Genomic DNA, 27,659 nt, shown 5'->3' with positions numbered 1-27,659 from the left:
CCAATAGCCTACACACAAAACATTAGAAAAATAAAAACAACTTAAACATTCGGCAGGGGGGAGGGGGGATATCTATATCGCAAGAAATTTCGGGAGGCAGGGTGCGAAAAAGGTTGAGCTACACACGCCGTCCGCTGATTGGTCGACAGAATCCTCACAAAAAGTACCCGCAAGGTATTTCTGGACAACGGCGAAAGCTTCATTTATTGAAGATCTTAGTTTATTAAATGTCGCTCTAAAGTTTACGATTATTTGAGTTGAATTAGTTAGAAATGCCACACCCATCTTTCAGCTATTCGGGAGGGAAATGTGGTGTTGTAGTTTACTAAGCCGGCCTCTGTGTGAGCATATTTCGATATTAGGCCACACCTGGCTCCTTTCCGATCAATCAGGGCATTTTTTCTGTGATTGGTCAGGGGAATCCATCTTACCTGTCAATCACAGGTATGTATAATGCAACACTTCTCACTGTTGGAGAAACATAACAAGCAAAGTGGGAGAGGACCTTTTTATGTCTGTTTAGTTTCAAATTGTACTCTTATGCTCTTTTTTCTTCTCTCTCTCTCTCTACAACTCACGAATCTTAGCAGCTATAAGCTTCAGAATTCAGCACCTAATTTGGAAGACTCCGTTGTGTAACAAACAGTTACTCTTAATTAGTTTCAAAAAACAAATCCCACCACTTTGGCTTTGTGTTACCTTGGGCTGGCGCCTGCAGCTACTTCACTTTTTGTTCTGCTTATTTCCCACGTTGCATCACTCTCTCTCTTTGCTGTGTTCTTCCAGAGCCGACCATCAGCATCCCCCTGGGGGCCAACGGCATGCCGGTGCCCAGCTATCCGCAGAACCCGTACGACATGCCCAGGAACAGCCACATCCCAAGCCACTATGACCTGCTGCCCATGCGGCCCAGCCCCTCCCACAGCCAGGGCCTGAACCAGCTACCCCCCGCCCAGCACGGCAACACCCCCCGTGTGCCAGGCAGCCCAACTAGCTCCCTGCTGTAGGTGATGGGCTGGGGTAGGGACCAGCTAAACATCTACAGTAACTCTTGAGTCTACCGTTACTATTGAGTCTACAGTTGCTCTTGAGTCTTTCTCGACACTACAAGTCAGATAGGATTGAATGGGATGAACCTGCACACAAGTTTTGTTCCGTATTTATTGAATTTATCATTATGTGTGAGTTCGAAGTGATTGGATTTCTGCTGGAGCACCTCCTCCAACTGAAGGAACATCCAATTTGAGTCTACAGAGCCTGGGCAGAAAGGATGCAAGACTTGTGTCTCGGATGGAAATGACAAGGTACGTCTTTTTGTATGAACCGAGCTCCTGCAGTCTCCACACTGCAGTGCAAACAGGACATCAGAGCTGTTTACAGAACCTGCAAAGCGGCCAACAGTCAAAAGATATTTCAGTGCAAAAAGAGTGAATGTTTGGACTCAAGGGGTATACTAACTAACTCCTAAATAAACACTGGCAGCCTTTGCAATTTTCCAACGTTGAGACGTTCTCTGTGTTGGATTATAGAAGCACACACCGAAGATAGAAAACTAAATGGAAACACCACATATTATACTGGATCTGGAAGTATCCTACTTTTGTTGTACATTTCTTCCTGCATTGTCATTAAATGTATTGATAAAAAAAATGTATCCCTGGGATAATTAGTATAAAGGTGTACAACAAACAGATGGATATTTTTTAACTTTTTCATTTTATGACAATAAATGCAAATAGTTGGAAGGCAGGGACCCAACATTTTGTCATGTAGCCAAATCAAAGCTGGACAGATGATTCTTATCTGATACTGTATGAAACTGATACTAGTATATTTTTTATAAATTGATTATTGGTGTTACCTTATGTAAAAGATCGTTACAGGGTCAATATTTTCACTCTAAAAGTTATCCTTTTATATGTAATCCCAAAGAATTTGTATAGTGTAAGTGTATTCCTTGTTCACTTGATAACCGTGATGTGATTTATTTTGTAATTTGTAGTGAAGCTCGAGCCACTTGCATGCCCGATGATGGATCAAGCTTAATAATAGGTAGCTCAACTTTGAGGAGCTTTACTGAGGTGCAACCTTTCCTTTCATTATTTCAATATGCGGACGTGGGAATGACGCATGATGATTTAAAACCCCTTTTTTAAAAAAACATGTACAAAAATCTATATAGATAAGAATGATAAAATAGTGCGGTGACATTTGTGTCGGCATTTACGGTCTCATTGACCAATGTGTCGAAATTGCTGTTCAGAAACACTTTTTTGTAAATCTTTCTTATATCTCATTCCCTTGCAGAGCCTTGATCACATGTCAATTCTCGATCTCTCGCAAATTCAAAAATGTGCTGTGGCCTTGTGACCGTTTCTATTGTCATCAACATCACCGCAAAGCTTCTATTGTTGTTAAATATAACGGCAAGTAGTTTAGATTTTTGCCGATTACATTGCCAAGTAGTTTATATTGGTGTTGATATAATTGCCACGTCGTTTTTTTTGTTAAATACATCACAGGGTAGACATTTTTTTTTGCAATATAATTTTGACCCTTGACAAACAGCAATAACACATGTTGACAATCAGAAGTAGAATATATTTTCACAATGATTCTACAATAGACAATATGGATAGCAACTATTACATTGAAAACATGTTTATTTCCTATATGGTGTCCACATGAGAATATATATTTTTAAGAATGTGTTCTGGTGATATTTGTGTGTATGATTCATTCCCTTGATTGAATAAAGTTTGTCAAAGCTCAGAATGGTGGAGTCATTTGTCAAACTGATTTTCTTACAATATCACCTAACTAAAACTGTTAATTTGATGAGATGCAACTCAATAGATACAAACATACATTTCCTAGAATCAAAGCTACATGTGAATAACCTTTGATAATATTCCAACACAACAAATAATAACTAGGTCTTTTGAAGGTATGTATGACTGGTGCGCTTTATTATGAGGAACCGATAACTTAAGATATAGACACAATTTAATAAATCTTTACAAAACATCATTCATGTAAACACCACTCCTCTTGCATTTAAACCTGCCGAATTCATTGAAATTACTAAACTTGTTTACATTCCCACTTAGTCAGCCGTGACGGCACATTTCAACACAGTTACTTTTCAAATGAGATAATAGAACACATTTCTTTAAAAAAAACGAAAACAATGGAGGTATATTGGAAAGATTGTAAATCATTTGTCATAAGTAAACAGTCAATGCTCAAGCATAGATCGCTAGTATGTCAAGAGGGAATCGGGCTGGCGAGGGGACCTTCTTTAAAACATTGAAAATAATGGAAGCAAAGGAGAAAAACATTTAACTTGCCATCCAGGCTCCCACAAACAAGATAACTATCTTACTTCTGCTCCTAAACGGATATAACGCAGGGAAGTTCAACTTTGATAACACTCTGAATATCAACTAGTTGGTAAGCAAGGCTTCCGTCATGGCTCAAGAACTGGAAGTCATAAGGTCAGAATAATTAACTGCCTGCTAGGACTATTGTGCTCATGTGTTACCAGCTAGTCAACCCTAACCAGATAGCAGGGACCCAGCATTGACATTGTTAAGTATAATAAGGCATTATGAAATATGGTGGGGGGGGGGGTCTTATTCAGAAAGCCATGCATTGTGTCAGAGGCAGCTTGGTGACTAATAGCCTTACTGTGAAAAGTAACACAGGACAACCACTCTTTAGCCTTCTTTTTATGGCCACATGGTCCGAGGCAAATGCTTTGTCACAGCAAACTTAAGGAAATAGTGAGCATAAGGAGGATGCATTGTTAGCAGGTGTCATTTTTAAGACCTGTGAGTAGGCACTGTGAAGGGACACGAACAAGCTCCCTGGTAGAGCTCAATAGACAACACAAGTACATAACTGTCATAACAGCTACCAGATGCGAGTAGATATGACGGATGATAGGAGAATGTATATTTTGTGACTAAAGTCAGAAGTCAGAGAAGTAGCGATGTGTCCTCAAAATAGAGGTACAATCAGTGCTGTGTTTAACATACCAGAAGTGGAACTGTGTCAGTTGTATGTTGTACTTTTGAAGCTGTTCATGAATGATCTCTCTTTAAACAATACAATTAAACCAAATAAAGAAATGGTACAGGCGCCCAGGTATAATTTAGAAAAAAAATTGGAATCATATGCCAAAGTGGCCAGCTTCATTAGCTTTTTTTCTTCTGCCGTTGAACTAAAGGTGTGGTGAAAACACTGAATGCCTAATTGCATTTTGTCATGTTGTGAAATTGTGGCTTTAGGAACACACCATTTTTTAATTCCAAACATCTGCTGCATAGACATAATACTCTTTATGTTTGCGGTTAAATATAGCTTATGCGTAATAATTATGACGATGTATCCTTAAAATGAGCAACAATCTGTTTTCATAGCAAGGTTGCTTTAAACCCCCCACATCAACTGTTAAAGTAATGTATTTCAGTAAACTATGTATGGAAGTGAGTTATTTCAATGAATGGTCCAATGTGCAGGAGGAGTCCTTTCTATTTTCTATCTGCATGGTCAACGCCTCGACTCAACAGTAGTGTTCCCCGTTCAGTCCAACACGGGCCTGGCATCTGTACAAACATGCAAAGCTGACCGGATCTCCTAACCTGGCACGACATCTACAAAGCGGCTACATGCTAGTTTACATCTGGCCTTTATGCTAGGGCCACTTGCAGCTCAGCTGATGTAAAAAGGTAATGTTCTATGTTGCTAGCATTATATTCACAGCAATCAGAGCGATCATACGGAACTATCGCAGGAGCACCTACGTCTACAATGTGCCCCATACATCCAATTGGTTTCCAAAACAGTATATTGCACTAAGCTAGTTTGAAAATGACAGGAGGCGGACGGTGGCTCTACACAACACACATCAGAGCAGCTTCAATATCTACCCGTTAGTAAATTAAGGACATACAATCAACAAAGAGATCGTTAAAAAATCAATGAGATCACTAAAACGGAAAAAAAACTGGTTGAAGAAAAGGAAGAAAGAATCACATTCATATATTAACAAATTTCCGTGACATGTCAGCGCATCTACAGTAATGAAATTCTAAGTGATAAGAAATGCCTGCTGCCTTTCATCTAGCATTTCCCAGATAAAGAAGAAGAGGCCGTGGAGGGATAGAAAGGGAAGGGCAAGGAGGGAGAGGAGGGGTATAAGAGCCCTGCCCACACAGTAGCTTCCATGACTGGCATCAGTGGAGGTTTGATGTGGGTAGGGGAATAGGGACCAGGGTTGCGGGTGAGGGGGGGGCAGTGCAAAAATCAGGGGGTTCCAGCGTACGTACTACCAATCCCTTTACTTCTACACCACAGAGTGCAGCAAGGCAAGAGGCTGTTACAGGAGGAGGAGGAGGAGGAGGATTGTGGAGGATTGTGGACGTAAGGGAGGTTCAGAGGAGGACAGGGGGAGGGAGAGGTGGAGGGAGGGGCTAGGGGGGTTTGGGCTAGATGTTTTGACAGCACTGCATCTTTGGTTTGTTCTCCGTGGGCTGCACCTGGATGTTGACCACATTGTTGCTGGGCGACATGTCACTCTCCTGGCGTTCCGACATCTGCTTCTGGGACACTATACGGTAGATCTCTGGTGACGGGGAAAAAGGCCACAATCTATAAGAGCTGGTCACACAGATATGTACACTGCTTACTGGACTGGAGGGCTTGCCGATAAGCTCTCCAGTCCAGTAAGCCTTGTCCATCGTTTTGTCCAGTGCATATGCTGGATTTGGGATATTTAACATTTACATTTAGCACAACACACAATATCCCCATGGTGTGAACAGCGAAGAGTCAAGAATCACCTGTGAGAATAGTCTGGAATGCAGTTTCCACATTAGTGGAATCCAAAGCCGACGTCTCCAGGAAGGATAAACCGTTTTTCTCTTTCCGATGCAAGACAGTAAAATAAGTTATATGAAGAACAAATAGCAAACTACCGTTCACGGCAACATTTTGCATTCAGTTTGACTAATAGCTGGGGAAGAATCATTTAACATTTACCACAGACGGCCGATTTATGGTATAAGTATTCAACTCATGTCAAAAAAAATTTGGAATCTGAGCGTCGGAACTGACAACGAGCAAATGGCACTCATGAACAGATCATTCCGATTAAAGAAACAACATATTTCTCGAACATGAAAAATAGACAATGGACGATAAGAACTGACCGGCAAATGCCCGTGCCTCGTCGGTGGGCACAGCCCGCAGGTGGCGCAGGTCACTCTTGTTGCCCACCAGCATGATGACGATGTTGCTGTCGGCGTGGTCGCGCAGCTCCTTCAGCCAGCGCTCCACGTTCTCGTAGGTCAGGTGCTTGGCGATGTCGTACACCAGGAGCGCCCCCACCGCCCCACGGTAGTACCTGTAGCACAGGGGACACCCATTCAAGGGGTAGGGGGATATCATGGGGAGGTAATAGGACCATACTAATGCTCATCCTACTGTTGCTCTAGCAGAGCAGGAGAGGGAGGGTCCGATGACTTGTAACCGGGTAAAGGATGCAATGAATCTATATTCATTTCAATATTATTTCAGAGTAATCGTTGTAAGTGTTGATCAGATTAATACTTTTTCTTTAGCAAAACAAGACATTGTACGATTAAACATTAGTATCATTAGGGGTTTATTTATCTCGAATCCAGCAGGCCTACAATATTTTATCAGAACTTTTTGAGGGGAGATGGCAGAGAACTAGAAACTGAAAGGGGCGGAGTTACACCTTATTTCCTGTTTCATTAACATTTAAGGATTCCCGCCTCCAGCAACATGATTGTTGGAACAAGAGTTAAAATAAAAATGAAACGCCACATTCACCCATATTTGTCCTCATGTCATCAGACTTTAAATATTAATCTAGTCTGATTGGTGCGACATGGGGTTTATTAAACAAATTAATCTGTGTCCACTTCTATCCAGTATATCTAAAAGGTATAATAAAGTTGTAATTAACAATGCAACAAGAAATATCTGTTTCTGTGTATCCCTGGGAGACAAAGTAAAAGTTCGTTTTGACAGTAGTTTGTCGTTTCTTAAAACATGAAAAATAGGCCTCACATCTTTTATTGAGCAAGACAACTTGCTGTATTGTGTAAGATGTAACATATTGCTTGCATATGCAATTAATATATACAGTAACAATGGAAACAGACATATAGAATAGAAAAGGGAGCTGTATATGACGACAAGTTGTTAGTAACATCCTACTCACGCAGATGTGATGGCACGATAGCGCTCTTGGCCAGCTGTGTCCCAGATCTGTGCCTTTACAGTTTTCCCATCCACCTGAATGCTGCGTGTGGCAAATTCTACCCCGATTGTGCTCTTGCTCTCGAGGTTGAACTCATTGCGGGTAAAACGGGAAAGCAGGTTACTCTTGCCTACACCCGAATCACCAATCAAGACGACTGGAACAAAGTGGTGACACTCAGGTTATCTACAAAGTGCTTTACATGAGAGACCTATATCAATGGCTGTTATGCTCTGTAAGGTGACCTTGGGTGTCTTGAAAGGCGCCTCTAATTTAAATGTATTATTATGATTTATTATAATTGGACCGACAGAACATGGTAATCCAATCGATCACATGACTTGTAGAGATGTATACTTTGGCTGGTTTCGTATAGGATTTGCTTATCTTGTGGACAACAACATAACACAACTCACTGGTTCATGTTCAGCTTGTTATTCAAAATTGATGAAAATCCATGACATCGGACACATTTAAGTTTAACAGCAAGTCTGCATGGCTCTAGATATGTTTCAAAAGCTAAAGAGCTAGGTGTGTCCATCGTTAGCTTGGCTGCTCACAGCGGTGCCAGCATCACCAACTCGCCGTGTTGTGACTCTCGGCTCACGTTAGCCAATAACAAACACGCCTTGACTGCTACCGAATCTGTACGGTCAGTCTGTACATAGTTTAAAAAAAAAAAATATGAAAAAACAGCAGTATCAGTATAATAATTCAAAGTAATAATGGTTGTGGCATTTGTTAGGATAGTTGGGTTGAAACAATGTAGTTCGAAGAAGATCAAGACCGCTACGATCACTCTGATTGCTAGCTCTCAGGCCTGGTGAGCTAGCTGGCTAATGTTAACTACCAAACAAACCAAACATTGAAGCCAGATGGCGACAGTCATCAAAACAATTTTTTACCTTTAAACAAATAATCATATTCGTCATCTCTAGTGCCCATCTTCTTGTATATCAATAATCACCCGAATATTTCGTGAAGCGCTATATTTATTTCTTATACACAACCAACGGGAGTAAGTATTTCCGGTATATCTTCTTCTATTGATATTATGTACATAAATGAGAAAACGGCGGCCTCTACTGGATCCCACTGTAGTATTACACATACATAAAGGTTTAATTGACATGCTATTACACACGCATTGCCATTAAAACACCAGTATAAAATTAATTAAGGGCCTTATTTATATGTATAAAACATGAAACAATGCCTATGTTATGACCAAACACTGATGCAGAGCATGTCATTTCTTGAGTTCTCCTTCTGGATTGCATCTAGACATAAGCATACATCTGAACTGTGATATTTGACTAACAAGGAGAATCCGTGTATGGTTCGTTCTTTGAATATTCCGATTTAAAACAAAATCAGAAAAAACAAATAACAGAGTCATTTTTTGGTGGCCATAACTAATGCTAAATATAATTGGACAGTCTATTGCTGGTTTAGGTGGTAGGCTCTTTTTTCTTCGCTCGCTGCGTTCTGCCTTCTGGTGTAGCCTACAAATGTAGCCTATCTATTTTTGTTTTTCTGTTTCGGGTTTGAAAAACCAACAAACAAAACACAAATGAAATGCCGTTTATTTGTTTAATCCTTTTGCCCTTTTTCCGTTTCAAAACCAAATCAGAAAAACCAAAGAACGACTCCGTTATTTGGTTTTTCTGATTTGTTTTAATTCGGAATATTCAAAGACCGAACCATACACGGATTAAGGAGGGTGCACTTGTTTGGTTTATTGTCTCCTTAAAAAGTTCTGCGACTACAGATGTGAGTGGCAATATTTTCACAATGTAGTTTTAAATAGAACAACCGTCCTTACGTTGATTTTCTAAGATATCAACAAAGTTTGTACATTTCTTTGATAAAAAAAAATAAAAAATTGTGAGGAATTTTGACCACTGGATATTCTGAAATTCAAAAAATGGAAACAGTGGTTAAGAAATAACAATAATATAAAAGTAATCATTCATCGTAACTTATTTTCATACCCACCTTGTTACCCATGGCGAACTCTGAGTTCTTGCTCTTTACATCTCCCAGGATTTTCGTAAAGGTTTCCCTGGATATCGGGACCTGCTTCAATATCCTCATAAGGGTTGACATTTGAATAATGGTTATGCGTGTCCTTCTGGGACTTCGCCTACTATTAATTTGACATTGTGCTGTACCAGAGTTTCATCCAACACTTTACAGTGCTGGTAAAGCGGGTTGGATTTGAGGAAATAGTGGTCGTCCGTCTGGTGGTCTATCTTGCCCTGCTGTTTCATGACATCCCTTGAAGGGAGTAAGTGTCGCAGGTGAGCTTCTTCTGTGGCTACAGTGTCGGTCGTCCGCAGCGTAACCATTGGGGTATCTTCAACTGTATCTCTATCCAGTATGGGCTGATACATGCTTCTTTTTTCCCCCGGAGAACTTCCTGAATAATCATGGTTTTTGTATTGAGTTGGATATTCATTGTGACTTCTGTCTATGCTTTCAGTTGATAAAGGCCTTCTGCCCATCTCATCGGGACCTTCTGATAGTTGCTGCGGCATTTTTGCTCTGGCTCTCTCTCCTCTTTCTGGGTCCATGGCGGTGGTTTTGATTTGGCTGTACTTTGAAGAAGTGTTAGTCAACCTTTTGCTCAGGGTGTGCCTCAGGGGTGAGCCTCTCTTTGGAACTGGTGGTAGGCCTACTTTCTAAAATGTAGAGAGATGTGTAATGTTAGTTTATGAGGGGCAGAATTATTACTTTGTCATTGGTTGATACATCCAAGCAGTTAACTTAAAGCCATAGTCAATCTTATACTTGGAATTAAATGAATGAATCAAGAACGTTGCTGTAACTTTACCTGGGAAAGACAAACAGGGTCAACTGACACTGTGACGGTCAGTTTCCTGGTTTTAGAAGGCAGCACCTGTGTTTGCACGTCGGGAAATATATTTTGCCGCAGAGGCTTATGGATAATCTCCCCATCATGGTTTTGGCCATGGATTTTGTCACTCATCTGATTCCATAAAGTTTTCAGAACTTGCACACTCACCCCTGACTTCTCCTGGGTCTCAAATCTGACCACATCATACAGGTCACTGGGTTTGCTCTGCCATAAGAAGAACCACATTTTTGTCACATCACGTTTACATCACACACCCAATCTTTAAAAAATCCATTCCTGGTATTTGTTCATTACGAGGAAAAGTTGTCTTTTTAATAGCACTATATGTATGACCAGCCTTCAGTCTCTGGTTGGAGCCAGGTACAATAATGTTGCTGGTCTAGCTGCAGCTTTACCTCACTACAGCAATAGGTGAGATATTCTCCATAGGGCTGGATGAGACTGAATTTAGTGTGCTATCACCACTTTGAGGCTGCGGTGGGAAGGAACGACAGTCTCCTTCCAGAACATACAATCCAGCAATGTTCTGGTTGATCACAAATCTAGACTGTCCTCTGTGGGAAATAAAGGTTACTTCATAAGATTATAATATTTTTGACCTTGAAAGAGATATATAGCAGAAACTATTGTGTTATACATTTGGTATAAATCGTCTTCATTATTTATTTTTCGTGTTTTTTTGTGCACCAGGGCTTGATGATTTAATTGTATTCCTTCTTAGTTTGTGTTTTATGTGATCTGCAGGAAATGTTTTTAATTATTTAGGGAAAACTGTATTAATAGGACATGCTTGTAGAGGATGAACCCAAGGATTTTATCACTGAGGTGAATGAGAAAACAGCCCATGGTCTTATCTCTCGACAGATCTTCAGCATCCATGAAGGAGAGATGTGGACAGAACAGATTAAATTATTTCACAGGCAAATTACAGTTAAAAAATAATTCTGACGTCCTCTAAACTACTCTCTCTCACATACTCACTCACTCACTCACTCACTCACTCACTCACTCACTCACTCACTCACTCACTCACTCACTCACTCACTCACTCACTCACTCACTCTCACAAACAGATCACAAACATTGGCTCCTTTATGTTGTAGTTCAATTCAAATATTTGGTTCATGTATCATTTTAAAAGGTATAGTTCCGTTTTTTCTTGGCTGATTGACAAAGCAAGCACATCTGATGCATCACTTTGAAATGGTAAGTGATTGACATTTTATAGACTCAATAATTAATAGTTACTTGCAAACATAGTCTATGTGGTTAAATGTGCGCAACATTATGACTATACATGTCAATGAATCTATCCTTGGTACTTACTTTCTGGCTGTGAAGCCCCTGAACCACGCTGGGAAGTTGCCGTTATGTAGTATGAGTGTTTCCTGCGTCTCTGTAAAGCATCGTAGGACCCGGGCCCTCAGTCCTCCCTCTGAGTCCTTTGTCTGCATATCAGCTCCCAGACTCCACTCCATCCTCACTCGTTCCACTGTGCGTAGTGAGCAACAGAGCAACGCACTCATCTCCCTGCACTGCTGCTCCAAACAGGACCTTTATCTCTAGATGGAGCATGTGCCTCATTTGACTTTATCAGTTATTTTGCCTGAATAGTGACATTGTGATGATTCCGAATCGGGCATGGCTGCACGGATAGCAGGTTCATTTGACTATGGCTCTTCCTCATTCACGGTGGAAACAAAAACAGTAAAACAGAGCCGATGGTTTTGATGCTAACATAATACAGGATTTGAAGCAGACAATACAAAGTTAGTGTCAAAAGAAAAAAATGTTTTCGGCAATATACTCTGTGAGGTTATTGGTGTGTAAATGTGCATGAGCCCAACAGTGCATCTATCTTCCTGCACATTCCCATTTCCAATGTATTACACACAAACGCACACACACACACACACACACACACACACACACACACACACACACACACACACACACACACACACACACACACACACACACACACACACACACACACACACACACACACACACTTTAATCATATTAAAACACAATTATTTTCGGTAGGCTTCATATATTCGGTCAATTTATTTAACATCAATGGGCAGAGCACTCAAGTGACAGTTTCACGCGCAGCACAACCATGGACCTATTAAGAGCACAACAGGTGGCACGAGAGCGCGCACTGGAAATAGGAGAACCCTTCTCGTGCGCGCGCAGTATCCCTGCACGACTGTCACAGCAGTCATCTTCGGTCCCGAGAGGACCAGACCGGCTTCGACTTGTTAGTTTGTTAAAGTCTGTTACCGTTTCATAACTTGTACCTACAATATGCAAATGAGTAGGAATGTACGAACCAACTTTTCGTCAATAGAACTGCCAGACGACTAAGCCTGTACACACTATGAGGAGTTGAACAGTATATTCCTAAATCACTCAGGACTGCAGGAATGGCCTTCTTCAAGCAACAGAGAGTGGAGGATTTCTATGATATTGGTGAAGAGTTGGGAAGGTAGGACTTCTTAATCTTATTCAAATCAACCTGAGGAACCTGCGAAACGACCTAAATATAGGTTCTGTAAAAAATGAAAAACAATTAGTTATTTGAGTGAGTTATTTGATAATAATACAAAATAGCTAGTTTATTTAATTTACATAACATCAATTAATTTAATGCATGTTCGTACACATAGCACTTCAAATGATCATGGTCTGACTCAACCCACAAAGGGGAGCAAATCAGTGGCGAAGCTAGACCTCTTTTGCCTTTGCCAAAACTTTTGCCTTTGCCAAAACTTCGTTTCGTCCTCAAATCTCATATTCAACCTTTTTACACAAGCAATGAGAGAATGGATGTTGTACACTAATGAACAGGCTCAAATGGGCTAGTGAAATCGAGCGCAACCTTCCTGCAGGAATCTAACCTCTGATTTGTGGGTGGGAGACTCCTGTTTGACAAAACCAAAAATGCAGCACGAGCGCACCTAACATAGTTTCTGCTGTTTTGTCTGTCGAAAAGGCTAGCTAGTCTTGATCAGAAAATCCACGATTTCCAGCTGTGTAATAACATGACCAGGTAATAATAATAATATTCATTTTAAAACCTTGACATAATCTGTCAGATGTATCAAATGACAGTTGACCACAAGGCGATTCTATCTATGCCTCCTCTTGAATTGCTTCATGGTTTAGTCGGCAGAGGATTGTAATGCTGATAAGCATGATAAGGTGCAAGGAGCAGAAAAAGTTGACATGGGTGCTAATTTTCAGTTGAAAAAAAACGCTGGCCTTATTTTATCAGCTGAGGGCGTATTCATTGGCACAACAACTGAGCTAATCAACAAGTAGCCTAGCACCTGTTCTAATACTATGAGTCTCATGAAAACTCCCTCAGCTGATAAAAGGTGTTATTTTAATAAAAATATTTATTAAAATATTTTTAATAAATATTAAAATATTTATTTATTTTAATAAGTTACTTATTTTATTTTAAATCAACATAATACCAAGGGTCAGAAGTTTTACAAGAATTTTGATCTTACAGAGTCATGACAGAGGGACTTGGTGTCTTTATTGATGCTTGAACATATATTATTTTTTTTGAAAGGGAATAAGCTGATGAAGCTGACAAGTGACCAATGTTTACTGTTTAAAAATATTTTAAATTAAATGCAAACCCCAGTGAATCATTTGCTCTTGTTTCTCTGTTTTGAGATTCACACAGACTTAGCAGTTTTGTTTAAATGTTACAAATTGAGTTAATAAACTGAAGTTTGAAATAGTTTTAAGTTGTTGCAGATGTTATCTCCGCTAATTTTATTAATCTAAATAAATAAATATTAGAAGGTTCTCAATAGTAGGCTATTTCAATTCAGGGAGGGCGCCTAGGGGGGGAATGAGACAACATTTTTGAGATCACTGTTCTAGAACATGTTGTAGGCCTACTTGTTGATTAGCTCACGTTGTTATGGCAATGAAAACGCCCTCAGCTGATAAAATAATGCCAGCTTTTTGTTTTTTACTGAAAATTAGAATCCGTTTTTTTTGCATCAGAACAACAAGATTTTTTTGCATCAGAAGATTTATAAAAATGTATTGGTCCCTGAAAGTGAGACAACATAGTTTAGTGCTCCCGAAATAGTGGTCTGTTAATCATACTATTAGGCTAGTGCTCCCGAAAAAGTGGTATGTTTCGCATATTATTGATCGAGTATATGTTGTACCAATGTGTTTCAGTAACTGTGTAAATAAAAAAAAAAAGGGAAAATATGGTCATTTTTGAGTGAAACTTACACAAAAGATATTTAATATACCTCAAATTTGTTTGTACAGTTCACATCCATGGATTATTCCTTCATCCAAACAGTCTTTTTTCCTTTCATCACTTTAGTGGTTCAGAACTGCATTTTTTAGCTGACGCTGCCAGCTATTGGCTTAGACATACAACAGCATAGTAATTAAGATAGAAATAAAGGTTGTGTAATAAAAATAAATTGGACAGGACTTTATTTAGGCTACTTCATAGACCCCTGTGGCCCCCCCAAAAGTCAGAACCTAGAATCGCCCATGGAGCAAATGTAGGCCAGAGCAACGCTAATAGGACGGAACTCGTTTCTTTAAGGTCCCATGGCGTGAAACTCTCACTTTTTGAGGTTTTCTAACAATAATATGAGTTCCCCTAGCCTGCCTATCGTCCCCCAGTGGCTAAAACTTGCGTTCGGTGCAAAACGAGCACTAGTATCCTGCTCGCCTTTGAAAAAATGGCTGCTCAGGCGCGCTGATTTGGAATGTGGCCCCATATGTCGTCATAAGGGGCCAAGTGACCTCCCCTTTTTCTGCCTTGCCCGCCCAGAGAATTTGGCCCGCCAATGAGAAAATGAGCTACGACCGTGCGAGCGCCACATGTGTTTGTGTGTGTGTTTGTTATTACACTACTGTAACGCAAGTGTTGTACACTTCTTTGTTATTTGGATAACCGTTCTGCTGTTGGTGCATTTAACTTAGAGTGTAAGTCTGGTGAAAATTTAACCCAGGGTCTTTTTCTGCATGGAAACAGATCAAAGAATGAGACCCTGGGTTGCCGGACTTACACTTTAAGACAGTTTTTCAGAATCACCTCCCATTCTTTTCCTCTGCGGTGACACTTGTTTGTATTTTGAAGTGGGCAGTTTGCCATTGTGAAGCAATGCCGGGAGAAACGTACAGGGCTGGAGTTTGCTGCCAAATTCATGAAGAAGCGCCGGAGCGTGGCGAGCCTGCGGGGGGTACGGCGGGAGGAGATCGAGAGGGAGGTGAACATGCTGCAGCAGACCCGGCACCCCAACATCGTCACGCTGCACGACGTCTATGAGAACCGCTCTGATGTCGTTCTCATCTTGGAACTGTGAGTGCTGCCAAGTAGGTAATATACAGGCTGGTCGCGCAAAACCCGACCATCAGAGATCTCCTCGCCTGCCAAACCTCTGGGGATTTCTAATGGTGCCATCCATTCGTATGTACTAGCACGTACCGGCGTACTGCCAGTACCTGCTAGACGTAAGTTGTAAGTCTCCCAGCTTTCTTGCGGCATTTAACGGAGGAACGCCCTCTTTTGGTCTGTCCCACCCGCTATTCTGAAAGTAGAGCGAGTTGAGTAATGGTGCGTTCGAGTATTCTCTGCGAGCCGACTCGGATCTCGGATCGGACGCCACGCCCACACTAAAATCGTTTTATTATGTTTTGAGCGTAGGTCGTCGGAGAAAAACATGGACGCCACCCGGAAAGCTATTGTTGCGGTAGCATTGGCCGACTACTACTACTATTTTCATTTATATTATTTCAGGACTACGAAATAATATAAATGAAACGGTGCGTTTTCACCGTACGAAAACGCAGCCATTTGAACTTCTACAATTTTCACTTCATTTCATGTTTCAATGTATCTTCTGCATATGTAAGTTATTACAGCAATACGAGTGATTGAAATGGCGATTTAAACCACCAAAGCGGTCCAAACACAATGAAAACAGTTCACTGTGACTGAATGTCACACTGGGCGCATCCATCTTCAATTCTATCTCGGAAGCCTCGCTCGGTCACCGCTGAGTTCAAACGAGATGGCGAGATCGACTTCCGAGGAAAAGGGGCGTGTTTGTGCGTGTCGCTAGGCAACGTCCTCGGAGCTCCGAGACGGATGGATATTAAAACGCACCATAAGGCCGACCGTATGACTCAACAACAAAAATGGCTGCGCCCGTAAAGAGATTTATTTTCTATGTATTTGTACCACGTTTGTCATTTTAATATCGATTTTAAATGCTCATACAAACTTGATTACAGTGATACTTTATTCTGATCACTAACGTATGCATTTCACGGTCTTGCTGTGGGTGCAATACATTGTTAAATTGCGTTGTTTGTTTTCGAGCTGGTTTGCTAAAGATGCTAATGTAGCTAGCAATAATAATGAATAGCCAATGAGAGACGGGAACGCTGTCAGTGCTGCAATCCAGGAAATTACGTCAGGTTCTCACTAGAGAAGTTCGGACGTACCGGTGTACCATACAAATGGATAGCACCATAAGTTGTTTGAATGGCTGCGAGAATGGTATCCATTACATTTTACCGGTAATTAAGGCGCGTGGTCCTGGTGATAACGAGATGCCTTGTCAGTGATGACGCTCACTACGCGTGTTCCCAACAGCGACCGTTCATGTGCACTGCGTTCGGCTTCATCCTTTCTGATTCTGATGTTCATGAGCGTCACTAGTAAACCATAGGTCAACTGGGCAACTCTGCAAAATCTGGCCCCAGTTGCCGAACGGAAGTAGAATCAAAAGAGCGTCATGAGGTGTCGTTCATCACAACTTTACGACGTTGCGAAAATGTTTTCCCCATTATCACCAGCGATGTGAACACACCATTATATTCTCTCCCCATTCTCCTCTGCAAGTTTCAATGATTTAATTCTGTTTTATTGAATTGTATTTCACTGCAACGCGAAACACATAAAACTACGCTGATTCAGAGTAGGGCTGGGCGATATTGACCAAAAGTCATGTCTCAATATATTCAGCAAAATGTCGATATAAGATATATATCGATATTGTTGACACAATAACATAGTTGCCGTTGCCTTGCTCCAACTCCTCATTCTACATCGGTACGCCACTGTGCTTTCATTTTCAGCCTGCCTGCGTCGCTATGCTCGTTAACCTTTGTGCTCGTTCCGTATCTTTTTTGAAAAAATATTGATATATTTCAAATATCGATATACCGCCCGGCCCTAATTCAGAGCCGTATTGAGCGAGGGAGAGCCATTTAGAAAGCCATCTCTCTAAATGACTTTGGGGGAGCTACCTATAATGGACGCGATGCTGGAACGACTACCCCAAAAACGTCCCCACTCTCTGCTCCCTCCCTTCCTACGTTTCTCTGTCATTCAGAAGGGTTGCATCTCACGCACCGATTATTAATGGCTCAGATATGAGGCGAGAGCTCTCATATCTGACTGAGTGAAATATTTTATAACAAATCACATTCAAATAATGTTATTACCTTCAGAACCTTTAATGTAGGTTCCTTGAGAGTTTGGTTTAGCAGTACAGTTTCTGGAAGGTTTCCCATACCTCTGTTATAACCCTTTTGTTATCACAGAGGTTTCAGACGCTGGATATGTGTGTTTGCTGTGCTGCAGGGTGTCTGGAGGAGAGCTCTTTGACTTTCTGGCCCAGAAGGAGTCTCTGAGTGAGGAGGAGGCCACCCAGTTCATTAAACAGATCTTGGAAGGGGTGAACTACCTCCACTCGAGAAATATAGCCCACTTTGATCTCAAGGTGGGTTGTTTACCATGTGTATGGCATGGCTTCTGGCTTTGCATGACTGCCTCAAGACCAGTGTTGAAATGATTGAGAGGTTTTTGAGCAAAAGGTTAGATTTAGTCGATTTAGTTAGAAATTCTAACCACCATTTAATTCAGTTGTGACCACAAATATAAAATAAAAACCATTGGAAATTGATTGTAGGTTATCAGCTAATATAGATTTAGAGTTTTTTTTATTCTATAATATATATTAGATCTTTGAATCCATGATTAAAAAATGCTTTGCTTCTGAAATATGATGAACATCACATTTTAATTTCGCTTTATACATATAGACCACATATACTGTAGATATAGATACCAGTGAGTTATTTAGTTAGTTTAGTTATCATAGATAGTTTCACAGATACCATGTGAAACTAGGTGGAGCATCTAACTTTAATTTGCGGTTACCCAGCTGCTATTGCACAGTATTGTAATGGCTTCATTACACTGTGAATGTAGAAACTGATATAATGATAAAAGTTCAAAACAAACTAACCTCTGAAGGCTCAAAAGTAAAGGGTTTAAATGGATTATATAAAGTTGTTTAGAGGATCATGTATCACCGAGATTTATTTAGAAATACTATCATTAATATTGTAAGTGTTTGTAAATGGATCAAGAAATGTCATTGCAGAGCTCGTATTTCCTCTTTCCATCTGACATTGTACAGTGTCAGCGAATAAGAGAGAGAGAGAAAGTAAGACAGAGACAAGAGAGAGAGAGAGAGAGAGAGAGAGAGAGAGAGAGAGAGAGAGAGAGAGAGAGAGAGAGAGAGAGAGAGAGAGAGAGAGATTTAAGATATATGAAATATGAAAATACTTTATTGATTAAGGATTCCATTTTGTTGGTTATAAAATCATTTATCTTGTCCTGGCCTAACAAGTGGTGTAGTGGCTTAGAAAATATACATAATTTAAATTATAGGGTCACAACTTCAAACATGAAATGCTTGTGCTGCTGGTGAGCACTATAATACTAAATGATTTTCGAGCGTAAAGAAGTGGGTTCTCCTAATGCTTTGTGACAATAACTCACTTCCCATCTGCTCTGCAGCCAGAGAACATAATGCTTCTGGACAAGAACGCGCCATTGCCGAGAATCAAGCTTATCGATTTTGGCCTTGCCCACAAGATTGAAGCAGGAGTTGAATTCAAAAACATATTTGGAACTCCTGAGTTTGTGGGTAAGTCCCACAAACTCAATCCCACAGTTTTAATGTGTCTATCTATGTTACAAATCTTCATTTTAACATGATACAGTCAATTACTAGTGCTGCATTTTTCTTTCACTCAGCACCAGAGATTGTCAACTACGAGCCACTGGGGTTAGAGGCAGACATGTGGAGTATAGGTGTCATCACCTACATCCTGTAAGCATCAACAGACATATGCATCCATGCAATGCTATTTAAACTGTGTGTATTTAAAATAAGATAGTTGACTACAGCTGTTTGGATTGGTTTTATTTTAGACTGAGTGGTGCTTCACCCTTCCTGGGAGAAACCAAACAGGACACACTTGGAAACATTTCGGCCATAAATTATGAGTTTGATGAAGAGTTCTTCTGCCACACCAGTGAGCTTGCGAAGAAATTCATCAGGCAGCTGCTGGAGAGAGATACAGGGTATTAACTCAAATGTGATATTGAAACAGCATTGTATATTCTCTTGGACACTATGACATGCAATGTATCAGTATAATACAAAATGTGTGTTTTTTATAATACTATTTTAATTGCTACACTCATGGTTAAATATTTCAATATTCATTTAATTATTGATGCTTCTTACAGAAAAAGGCTAACAATACAAGATGCTCTTAATCATCAATGGATAAAGGTATTGGAGAAACTCAATGTCAACATGTATGTCTGTATTGTGTTAATATCTACTTATTACTTTTTATTCTCAATGTAATATTATATCAATGGTGATATTTACTGAAGCCCTCAAGGTTGTATTCCTCTAATGAACCTTGTTTTTGGTCACCTATTGATATAATATGCTTTGTTCCTGCTCCATAACACCTTTAATTGATCATCGTGTGTTCTTCTATGGTTGAAAGCTCACTGATGTGATCCACTATTCTTTTCTTCTGTTAAATTGGAGTCCAATGAGCACAAGGAAGACAGCAAAGCCCCTGAGACCAAGCGGCGTGGGCGGCGTGAGCTGAAGACCAAGCGCCTCAGAGAGTACACCATCAAGTCCCACTCTAGCATGCCACCCAATAACACCTATGTCAACTTTGAGCGCTTCGCCCAGGTGGTGGAGGACATTGGTCAAATGGAAGGCTCCTTTGCCACGCTGGCAGCCACGCACGACACCCTGCAGGGGGAAATCGATGCCATGGCGTCCCTGTACAATGAGAAGGAGGCCTGGTACAAGGAGGAGAGCGAAGGCGTGCGCCACGAGCTCTCCCAGATCCGCTACGAGTTCCGCAAGGTTGAGGCCATGAAGCGGAGCATGCAGGACGACATGCGAGCCGTCGACGCCAACCTTGTCACTGTCGGCAACCGCTACCGGGAGCGCCAAAGCCGGTTTGAGGCACTGCGCAACGAACTCAGCGACGAGCTGAAGTGGGTGCAGGAGGTGGTGGGGTCGTTTCCCCCGAGTGGTGGGGGCAGCAGCGGCAGTTGCGCGGGAGGTCATCCCAACTGCAGCTTCTCCAGTGTCTTCTCCAACGACGTGAACGAAGCGCTGAAGGAGCTGCTGAATCGCTCATGTGGAGGAGAGCTCCTCTCTGGAATCAACCTGGACTTCACAGAGAGTGGGCAGCAGAGATAATGCCACTGCACGTATACAGATTTGGGTTATTTATAGAAGTGTGTACCGGAAACCATAGGGGCTTTACTCTGTTTGTAGGAGCACTTTGAAATCAGATTCGTGACATGAATCGCTTCAAGAATAAAACTGAGCAGTTGGTTCAACCTTAAAGTAGATCAGGAGTCTCCCAACCAGAACTGCTCTTCCTGAAAACCACACCCCCACTGCTCAGTTCCACATATATGTAGATCCTCGCTGCTATTTTTAAGGGAGCATATAAATATTTGGGAGTCACAGTGCAAACTGACTACAAACATCAAATGAATAAATGAGAACATTCATTATGAGACTGTTAAATGCGTAATACATCACCAATGAGTAGAGATTAAGATCATGCAGTTCATTTTGAGTATTTGTATCATGCTATATACTGTGGTTATGGGTTTACTTTAACAACACAAAAATAGAAATGATTAAGCCTGCACTATGTATGTTCCCATTGGCATCCGAGGAACTTTATTTAGCTACATTTCCCTGGATGTTGTTTCTTGTAGATGGATGCGTTTCATTTTTAAGAATCTTTCAGACATTAAATAAATAAATTAAGTAAATTACTCGAAAAGTAATATTGTGCTGGCATTTTGTAAACTTTGCACATTTAAAAAATGGAAGACATTTAATTTGCTTTGTGATTAAACGAAGAATCCCTATGTGTTTCGAACATGTTTACTGATGATGACGGAATTGCTCTGAGGCTGGGGCGGATCTGACTGACTGTCTGCAAGGCAAAGATACCAGATAATTGTTCTGTTTTGAAACTTGCAGTCTATATTTAACTCATGGGTTTGACCTTAGCCTACGTTGTCAAGAAATGCCTTGGCAAATAGCGCATAGTGCATGACAGATAGCTTTATAAACATAATGATAAACAGTTTATTTGTGAAAGAAGCAAACACAAAAGCAGTAACATAGATGTGGCAGACCAAATCTTCAAACCCTTTCAAAACCATTTTTCAAACTGCACAAACTGCACCCTAAACACTTATGAAATCCTTTGATCACGATAACCGCGTTCGGATGTCACTACGGAGCGTCTGCATCAGCATTTGCGAGTGAGAGGGCGGGACTTTCAGTCATACTGCTTTCACTTCGAGTGAGAGGGAGGGACTTTCGGAATAATTGCTTTGTAAAATGTTCCTAAATACTCCATATTTATTCTCCTTACATTGTTGTTTTTATTATTCTCTTTATTTATAATTCTAGCTCAAGGGACTATTTACTGGCCTACACGTTTTAGGAATAAAGAGACCGGCAATTGCTTTGTGGTTGACCGGGATAACGCTAATTTCGAATCCTCTCTCAGCCTAGGCGCAAGCGTTGCACGAGCCTGTCTCCTCTACGGGCAATCGTCTACGTCACGGCAGTGGGGCTGGGGCTCTGGAAGGGTTGGGGGACTTGCAGCCTGAACTTCACAGGCTGCATTCATTGCAGTATAAGGTGCAGATGGGAATGGGCGAGGATATGGACATAGCCCGCCTGTCCACATTCGTAATGACGTTGTCAAAACAAGTCAATGATAATTAATGTTCAGTGAAATGTAGTAACGTTGACATTCAGTCAACAAACCAATAACAGGAGGCCCTTTTACATTTTCTGGTAAGGTACGCTTATCGGGCTAGTTACAGCTAGCTCGCTATCAGTAGGGTACCTGATGCACACAGGCTAATGCTATGGTTAGCCGGCTAACATCTCACTGACAGGGCCTTTTTTAACAGGTGAGTTCAACGAGGCTAGCTCATAGCTAACGTTACATGGGTTCTGGGATAACGTCTTGCTACATCGGTCCAGTGTTGCTTACAGTTGACGTTCAGGTAATATTTTATTCTGCTTACTTTGATGCCAGCATTAGCAATGGCTGTAGACCTATATTGAATGTGCTATAACGGATTAATATCAAATGTGCTATATGATGAATACTTTTGAAAACATAGCTTAAAGCTAGCGTTTAGAAATCTGTGTCAGTGAGTGCATTGCTTGCTGCATCGAATTTTTATGAAAAAGTGTTGGGCATAATTTTATCTGACTGCAAAATGCATGTTGGCTACTGGATTATTTCGTTTTCAGTTAAGCGTAAGTGTCACTTTAGTAACTAGCTAACTTTAGAAGCGGATCATCAAAAAGCCAAGATGAAGCCCAACCAGTCTTGTCGAGCTGCACATTCATGTCATGGTGTCAGCTAGAGCGGACTGCAGCTCAATAACAACATTACCAGAACAGGGCACCATGTACTAGGCTGATAGGCTCATCCAGGGCATAAGCGTCAAAGGCTTTATTCCAGAACGTGCAGGGAGGAGACGAGTTGTTCAATAACAAAACGTATTTTGGGGGAAATGTTGTTCTTTCCGACTTCCTCTATATTATATCTTGAATACATTTGCAATAGAAGTATCCTCTAAGCCTGGGTTCCTAATCATTTCCACGACTTTTTATTACAGCTTTTATTATTTTGAATAGTAATTCGTTGGCCAGGGCGATAGACGACTTTACATGCCTTTACATAAAAAAAAGTATTATTTTTTCACCCTATCGACTATAAAGTCATTACTGTTTAATCGATTCAGTGACAATTAAATATATATTTTTAATTGTGTCAGGCTCGTGTAGCACGAGAAAAAGGAGTCGCCTCGAAAAATGGCTTCATTCATAATTTGTTAATTCGTTTGATGAATGTTTTATTTAATGACCAGAGCTTGACATTGTGTCTTGGAATCCGGGTACATATTAAACATCTGGCTTTGGCTTATGACCTACAAATTTGAATATGTTAACTTGCATTGGTTTCAGTCAGTTTGAATATATAGCCATGCTTCATTCTTCTAAATTATATTATTACAATAACAAAAAGCCTTTGTACTGCTTTGCACTCAGTAGTTATCCGTAAATTGTATGGAACATGGTTGCAAAGTTTGGGTTGAAGTCACAATGTGTCGCATTGAGCCCATCCCAGAACATTCAGAATTATAAAAAATTACATATAATTGTGTTTTGACTACACTTACTTGCTGTGCAACTTTGTGAGTGGAACTAGCATAACTCAGCTGGCAAGGTGGCATGAATGGAAGGGGTTTATGGAGTGTTGATAGTAAGATTCTTGTAAAAAAAACAAAACAGAGGTTCACTTGGTCATCATTTTTCTATTTGTAATGTGATACATTTTCCAATATACGGGGGACAAAGAATGTTACATAGGCAATTAGCCGTTTTTAACTAAACAGAAAGGCTGTGTGTTCTCCACCCTGTGTCTCCAGGGCAGATGGGTCCAGAGTGACATGCCATGGCTTTGATGATACCCCCAGTGAAACTCAAATGGCTGGAGCACCTGAACAGCTCATGGATCACAGAGGACAGCGAGTCCATAGCTACACGAGAGGGAGTCTCTGTGCTCTACTCCAAGCTGCTGGCGAACAAAGAGGTGGTGTTGCTGCCCCAGCAGGTGTTGTGCCTGAAAGGCCCCCAACTTCCAGACTTTGAGCGTGAATCCCTCTCCAGTGATGAGCAGGAACACTACCTGGACGCGCTACTTGGTAGCCAACTGGCTCTGGCCAAAATGGTGTGCTCCGACTCGCCATTTGCCGCTGCACTGCGCAAGCGTCTGCTGGTGCTTCAAAGGATCTTTTACGCACTATCTAACAAGTACCACGACAAGGGCAAGGTCAAGCAGCAGCAACATTCTCCGGATAACGGATCGGGCTCAGCAGACATGCACACAGTCAGCGAGCGGCCACGTTCCAGCACCGATGCCCTGATTGAGATGGGTGTTCGCACAGGCCTAAGCCTCCTCTTTGCTCTGCTCCGGCAGAGCTGGATGATGCCCCCTCCACCAAACCCGAGCGGACACCCGGGAGGCAACGTAAACCTGTGTAACAACGTCATACACACTGCCATTGACGTGGTTAGCTCCTTACCCCCCCTCTCTCTGGCCAACGAGAGCAAGATCCCCCCCATGGGCTTGGACTGCTTGGCCCAGGTGACCTCCTTCCTCAAAGGGGTGACCATGCCAAACTCCGGGGCAGATATTCTGGGACGCCGGCTTGCATCGGAGCTGCTATTGGGCCTTGCCTCCCAGAGGGGCTCCCTGCGGTACCTGCTAGAGTGGATTGAGATGGGCTTGGCTGCATCAGCGGTGGTTTGTTCCATGGAAAAAAGCACAGTGCTGCAGAACCAAGAGGGACTCATTGGCTACGACTGCTTCATGAACATCCTGATGCAGATGAGACGTTCCCTGGTAGGTGTTGACGAGGAACTTGGCAAACCTGATAACATTTTAAATGAGTTACTTCTACAGTTGGATAAGTAGCTTTTTCATTAGTAATATAACTAATCAAACAAACAGACATACTATCATTGAAAACAAATGAACCCATTCATCTTCATAGAACCACATAGAGATCTTAATTTACTTTTACACTGTATAACTGACTTTTAGGAGACAATCATGTGTTTTGTGCTAAAATGTAACATTATACAATCCAAATTGTGTAGGGCTCCTCTGCAGATCGAAGCCAGTGGCGGGAGCCTATACGCACCTCTGATGGACTATGCTCGCTGTACGAGGCCTCGCTTTGCCTTTTTGAGGAAGTGAGACATTTATATATTTTTTCTAGTTGTGAGATATACAATTATGGCCTATTAATATCATACAGTAATGTAATGCCGAGAAGACACTACACCAGCTGACTAAGTGCTGGAGGACTTAATCTGAATATTTGGCTGTAGTATTGAAGTTTCTTGATTGAATTACAATCTATTTGCTCTGATCCCTCCATCATTCTACCTGCTACTCTGGTAGAAAGGACCATGATCCAACCAAAGAAAGATTACCTTTCGCTCACTTGGTTTCATGATCCTATTTAGGGTAATCTTATTGATAGCAATATGATTCTATTTACTATTGGTGCATTCGCCAAAGTTTTTACACAAATCCTCCTTAATGTGACATTTTTAATCTCGAAGATTTTCATGTAAATAAATGTCTGTTAAATCACTATCTATTGCCAAATGAGGTAACACAGTAGGGATTGAGCCTACGGCCTACTTGTTAAATCCCTTGCATTTGAATTATTATAGATCTTTAAGGTACGAACACACCAAACGCGTACCCGCGTATAGATTTACGCGCGTAACGCAGCTAAAATGTTGCTTGACCATTTTGTGTCAAAAATGGTCCTACGTACGCAGCTACGCGCCTGTGGCTGCGCTGGATTTAGGAGTCCGAGGAAGGAAACCCAAACGTCGCCGTGTTTGGGTGCATGATAGAGCTTGGATCGGGTTAGATTAAATAATCTTGGATATAAATAACAATAATCGGGTTAAATAACTTCACATGGTGTGTCTGGTGTGTTTCCAGCATTCGTAGTGTTGATCAGCAGAGAAATAGTCCGCCAAGACGTTGAGGTTGCTTAGCAACCGGAGACTCTGTCCATGCAAGTGAACGGAGCGTTCACTCTTCGTCATAACTATCAAACCAAACATCCTTCACATTCACCGAGCGAACATTATGAAAGTAAAATGCACATTTCTCGCTAAAAATGTTTCCATAAACGAATTTAATGGCGTAACTATGTTACTATTTCCACCCAGAATAAAGAAAGATGTCGGCCGTATGCTTCTGTGCAAGCGTCACTACTCTCTGCCAGTGACGTCGGGTCAAGCTCCACGCTGATTGGCTATCCCGGCTAAGCATCACGCGTATGAGCGTTGAAAGTTCAATTTTTTGAACTCCTCGCGTACGCGCATATATGTACGCGCGTATGCGCATATATGTACGCGCGTATATGTACGCGCGTATATATACGCAGCTCATACGCCGCTAACGCAAGTAAAATGTTGCTTTTACGCATGTAACGCATGTACGCGCCTCATACGCGCGTAAACCAATGGTTCCCTATGGAAAAATTGCCGATTTTATACGCGTCTATACGCGGGTACGCGTTTGGTGTGTTCGTACCTTTACTGACTTGTTGGTGGGCATTGTTCATTTCGTTGGAAAAGATTACTGACAAAATTGTCCCCAAAGAAAATCAAATCGAAACCTTCGAGATTGCAACTATAAACTAAACCACAGCCTTGTTAATCTGGTCTGGGAGTATTCTCTCCTATTTTAGATTTTCATATTGTGTAGATGGTACGAGATCCCTTTTGGCCTTCTCATTGTAAATTGATTCAGATGCTAGATATACAATTTGAGCAGTGTATTGAATCCAAAACCCTACCACAGGTTTTTGTGTTTATACAGTCTTTGAAATGTTTCCACAGGTATGTAGAATGGCATCAGACTACTCTCGCACCTGTGTCAGCCCAGACAGCATACAGACAGGGGATTCTCCCCTGGTGTCGGAGACCTGTGAGGTCTACGTTTGGGGGAGTAACAGCAGCCACCAACTGGTGGAGGGTACCCAGGAAAAGATCCTCCAGCCCAAGTTGGCGCCCAGCTTTGCAGATGCACAAACAGTAAGTTCAAAATAAGTGGACAGCCATTTCGGAGATGTGGGCAGTGGGAAAATTCCACCTTTACACTAGAAAAGACCTCAGTAGAACATAGACCTCCAAGTTAACAGTTTGTCCATTAAGTGTCGCTTATGTCTTTCCAATCCTTGACTTTCAAGTTTCATATACTCTTAATAAACGTGACTCTAGGGCTACGTCTACATGATGACGGTCTGAACAGAAGACGGAAAAGTGGCATTGCGTCTTCACTTTTTATTCCGCGTTCAGACGAGCGTTTTCCGGAGGAAATCTGCGTTCATACGGTGACGCAAAAGTGTGTGGAATTCGGTTGGGTATTCATGTCAGGCGGCTAGGTGGTGCTGTGATACACTATCACAAAACAATAACCAAG

The 27,659-nt window shown here is 41.4% G+C and overlaps 4 protein-coding genes and 1 long non-coding RNA gene across 18 annotated transcripts in view; 3 read left to right on the top strand and 2 right to left on the bottom strand.

The window, feature by feature from the left end:
* LOC132472636 (multiple epidermal growth factor-like domains protein 11) overlaps nt 1-5,293 on the top strand; it is a 64,177-nt gene extending 58,884 nt beyond the window's left edge. For all 3 annotated transcript variants that reach the window (XM_060072358.1, XM_060072356.1, XM_060072357.1), the window contains one exon: nt 787-5,293. In XM_060072358.1, the coding sequence (XP_059928341.1) occupies nt 787-1,007 (221 nt within the window). In that variant the 3' untranslated portion in view covers nt 1,008-5,293. The remainder of the gene's footprint in view (nt 1-786) is intronic.
* LOC132472637 (ras-related protein Rab-11A) lies at nt 2,940-8,361 on the bottom strand. Its single transcript, XM_060072360.1, has 5 exons — nt 8,200-8,361; nt 7,256-7,451; nt 6,216-6,409; nt 5,847-5,927; nt 2,940-5,629 (listed from the first exon to the last, which is right to left on the bottom strand). The coding sequence occupies exons 1-5, from the start codon at nt 8,237-8,239 to the stop codon at nt 5,493-5,495; spliced, it is 648 nt and encodes a 215-aa protein (XP_059928343.1). The 5' UTR covers nt 8,240-8,361; the 3' UTR covers nt 2,940-5,492.
* A 4,004-nt stretch (nt 8,362-12,365) lies between these two features.
* On the top strand, nt 12,366-21,475 carry dapk2a (death-associated protein kinase 2a). The gene is made up of 8 exons (XM_060071613.1): nt 12,366-12,666; nt 15,316-15,537; nt 17,830-17,968; nt 19,054-19,183; nt 19,294-19,369; nt 19,471-19,623; nt 19,792-19,837; nt 20,108-21,475. The coding sequence occupies exons 1-8, from the start codon at nt 12,605-12,607 to the stop codon at nt 20,780-20,782; spliced, it is 1,503 nt and encodes a 500-aa protein (XP_059927596.1). The 5' UTR covers nt 12,366-12,604; the 3' UTR covers nt 20,783-21,475.
* Nucleotides 19,446-20,134, bottom strand: LOC132472137 (uncharacterized). Its single transcript, XR_009529002.1, has 2 exons — nt 20,026-20,134; nt 19,446-19,606 (listed from the first exon to the last, which is right to left on the bottom strand). It is a non-coding gene; the product is annotated as an uncharacterized LOC132472137 (long non-coding RNA).
* A 463-nt stretch (nt 21,476-21,938) lies between the features above and the next one.
* Nucleotides 21,939-27,659, top strand: part of herc1 (HECT and RLD domain containing E3 ubiquitin protein ligase family member 1) — a 65,821-nt gene continuing 60,100 nt past the window's right edge. For 5 of the 12 annotated variants that reach the window (XM_060071610.1, XM_060071609.1, XM_060071608.1 and 2 more), the window contains exons 1-4: nt 21,939-22,632; nt 24,070-25,046; nt 25,304-25,399; nt 27,077-27,271. In XM_060071610.1, the coding sequence (XP_059927593.1) occupies nt 24,096-25,046; nt 25,304-25,399; nt 27,077-27,271 (1,242 nt within the window). In that variant the 5' untranslated portion in view covers nt 21,939-22,632; nt 24,070-24,095. The remainder of the gene's footprint in view (nt 22,633-24,069; nt 25,047-25,303; nt 25,400-27,076; nt 27,272-27,659) is intronic. The other 7 variants (XM_060071605.1, XM_060071602.1, XM_060071606.1 and 4 more) reach the window with 7 other exon arrangements.

This window comes from Gadus macrocephalus, chromosome 14 (genome assembly GCF_031168955.1).
Source record: "Gadus macrocephalus chromosome 14, ASM3116895v1".
Taxonomy (NCBI): Eukaryota; Metazoa; Chordata; class Actinopteri; order Gadiformes; family Gadidae; genus Gadus; species Gadus macrocephalus.
The sequence above is the reverse complement of the archived record's forward strand: the minus strand, read 5'-3'. Positions and strand labels throughout refer to the sequence as shown.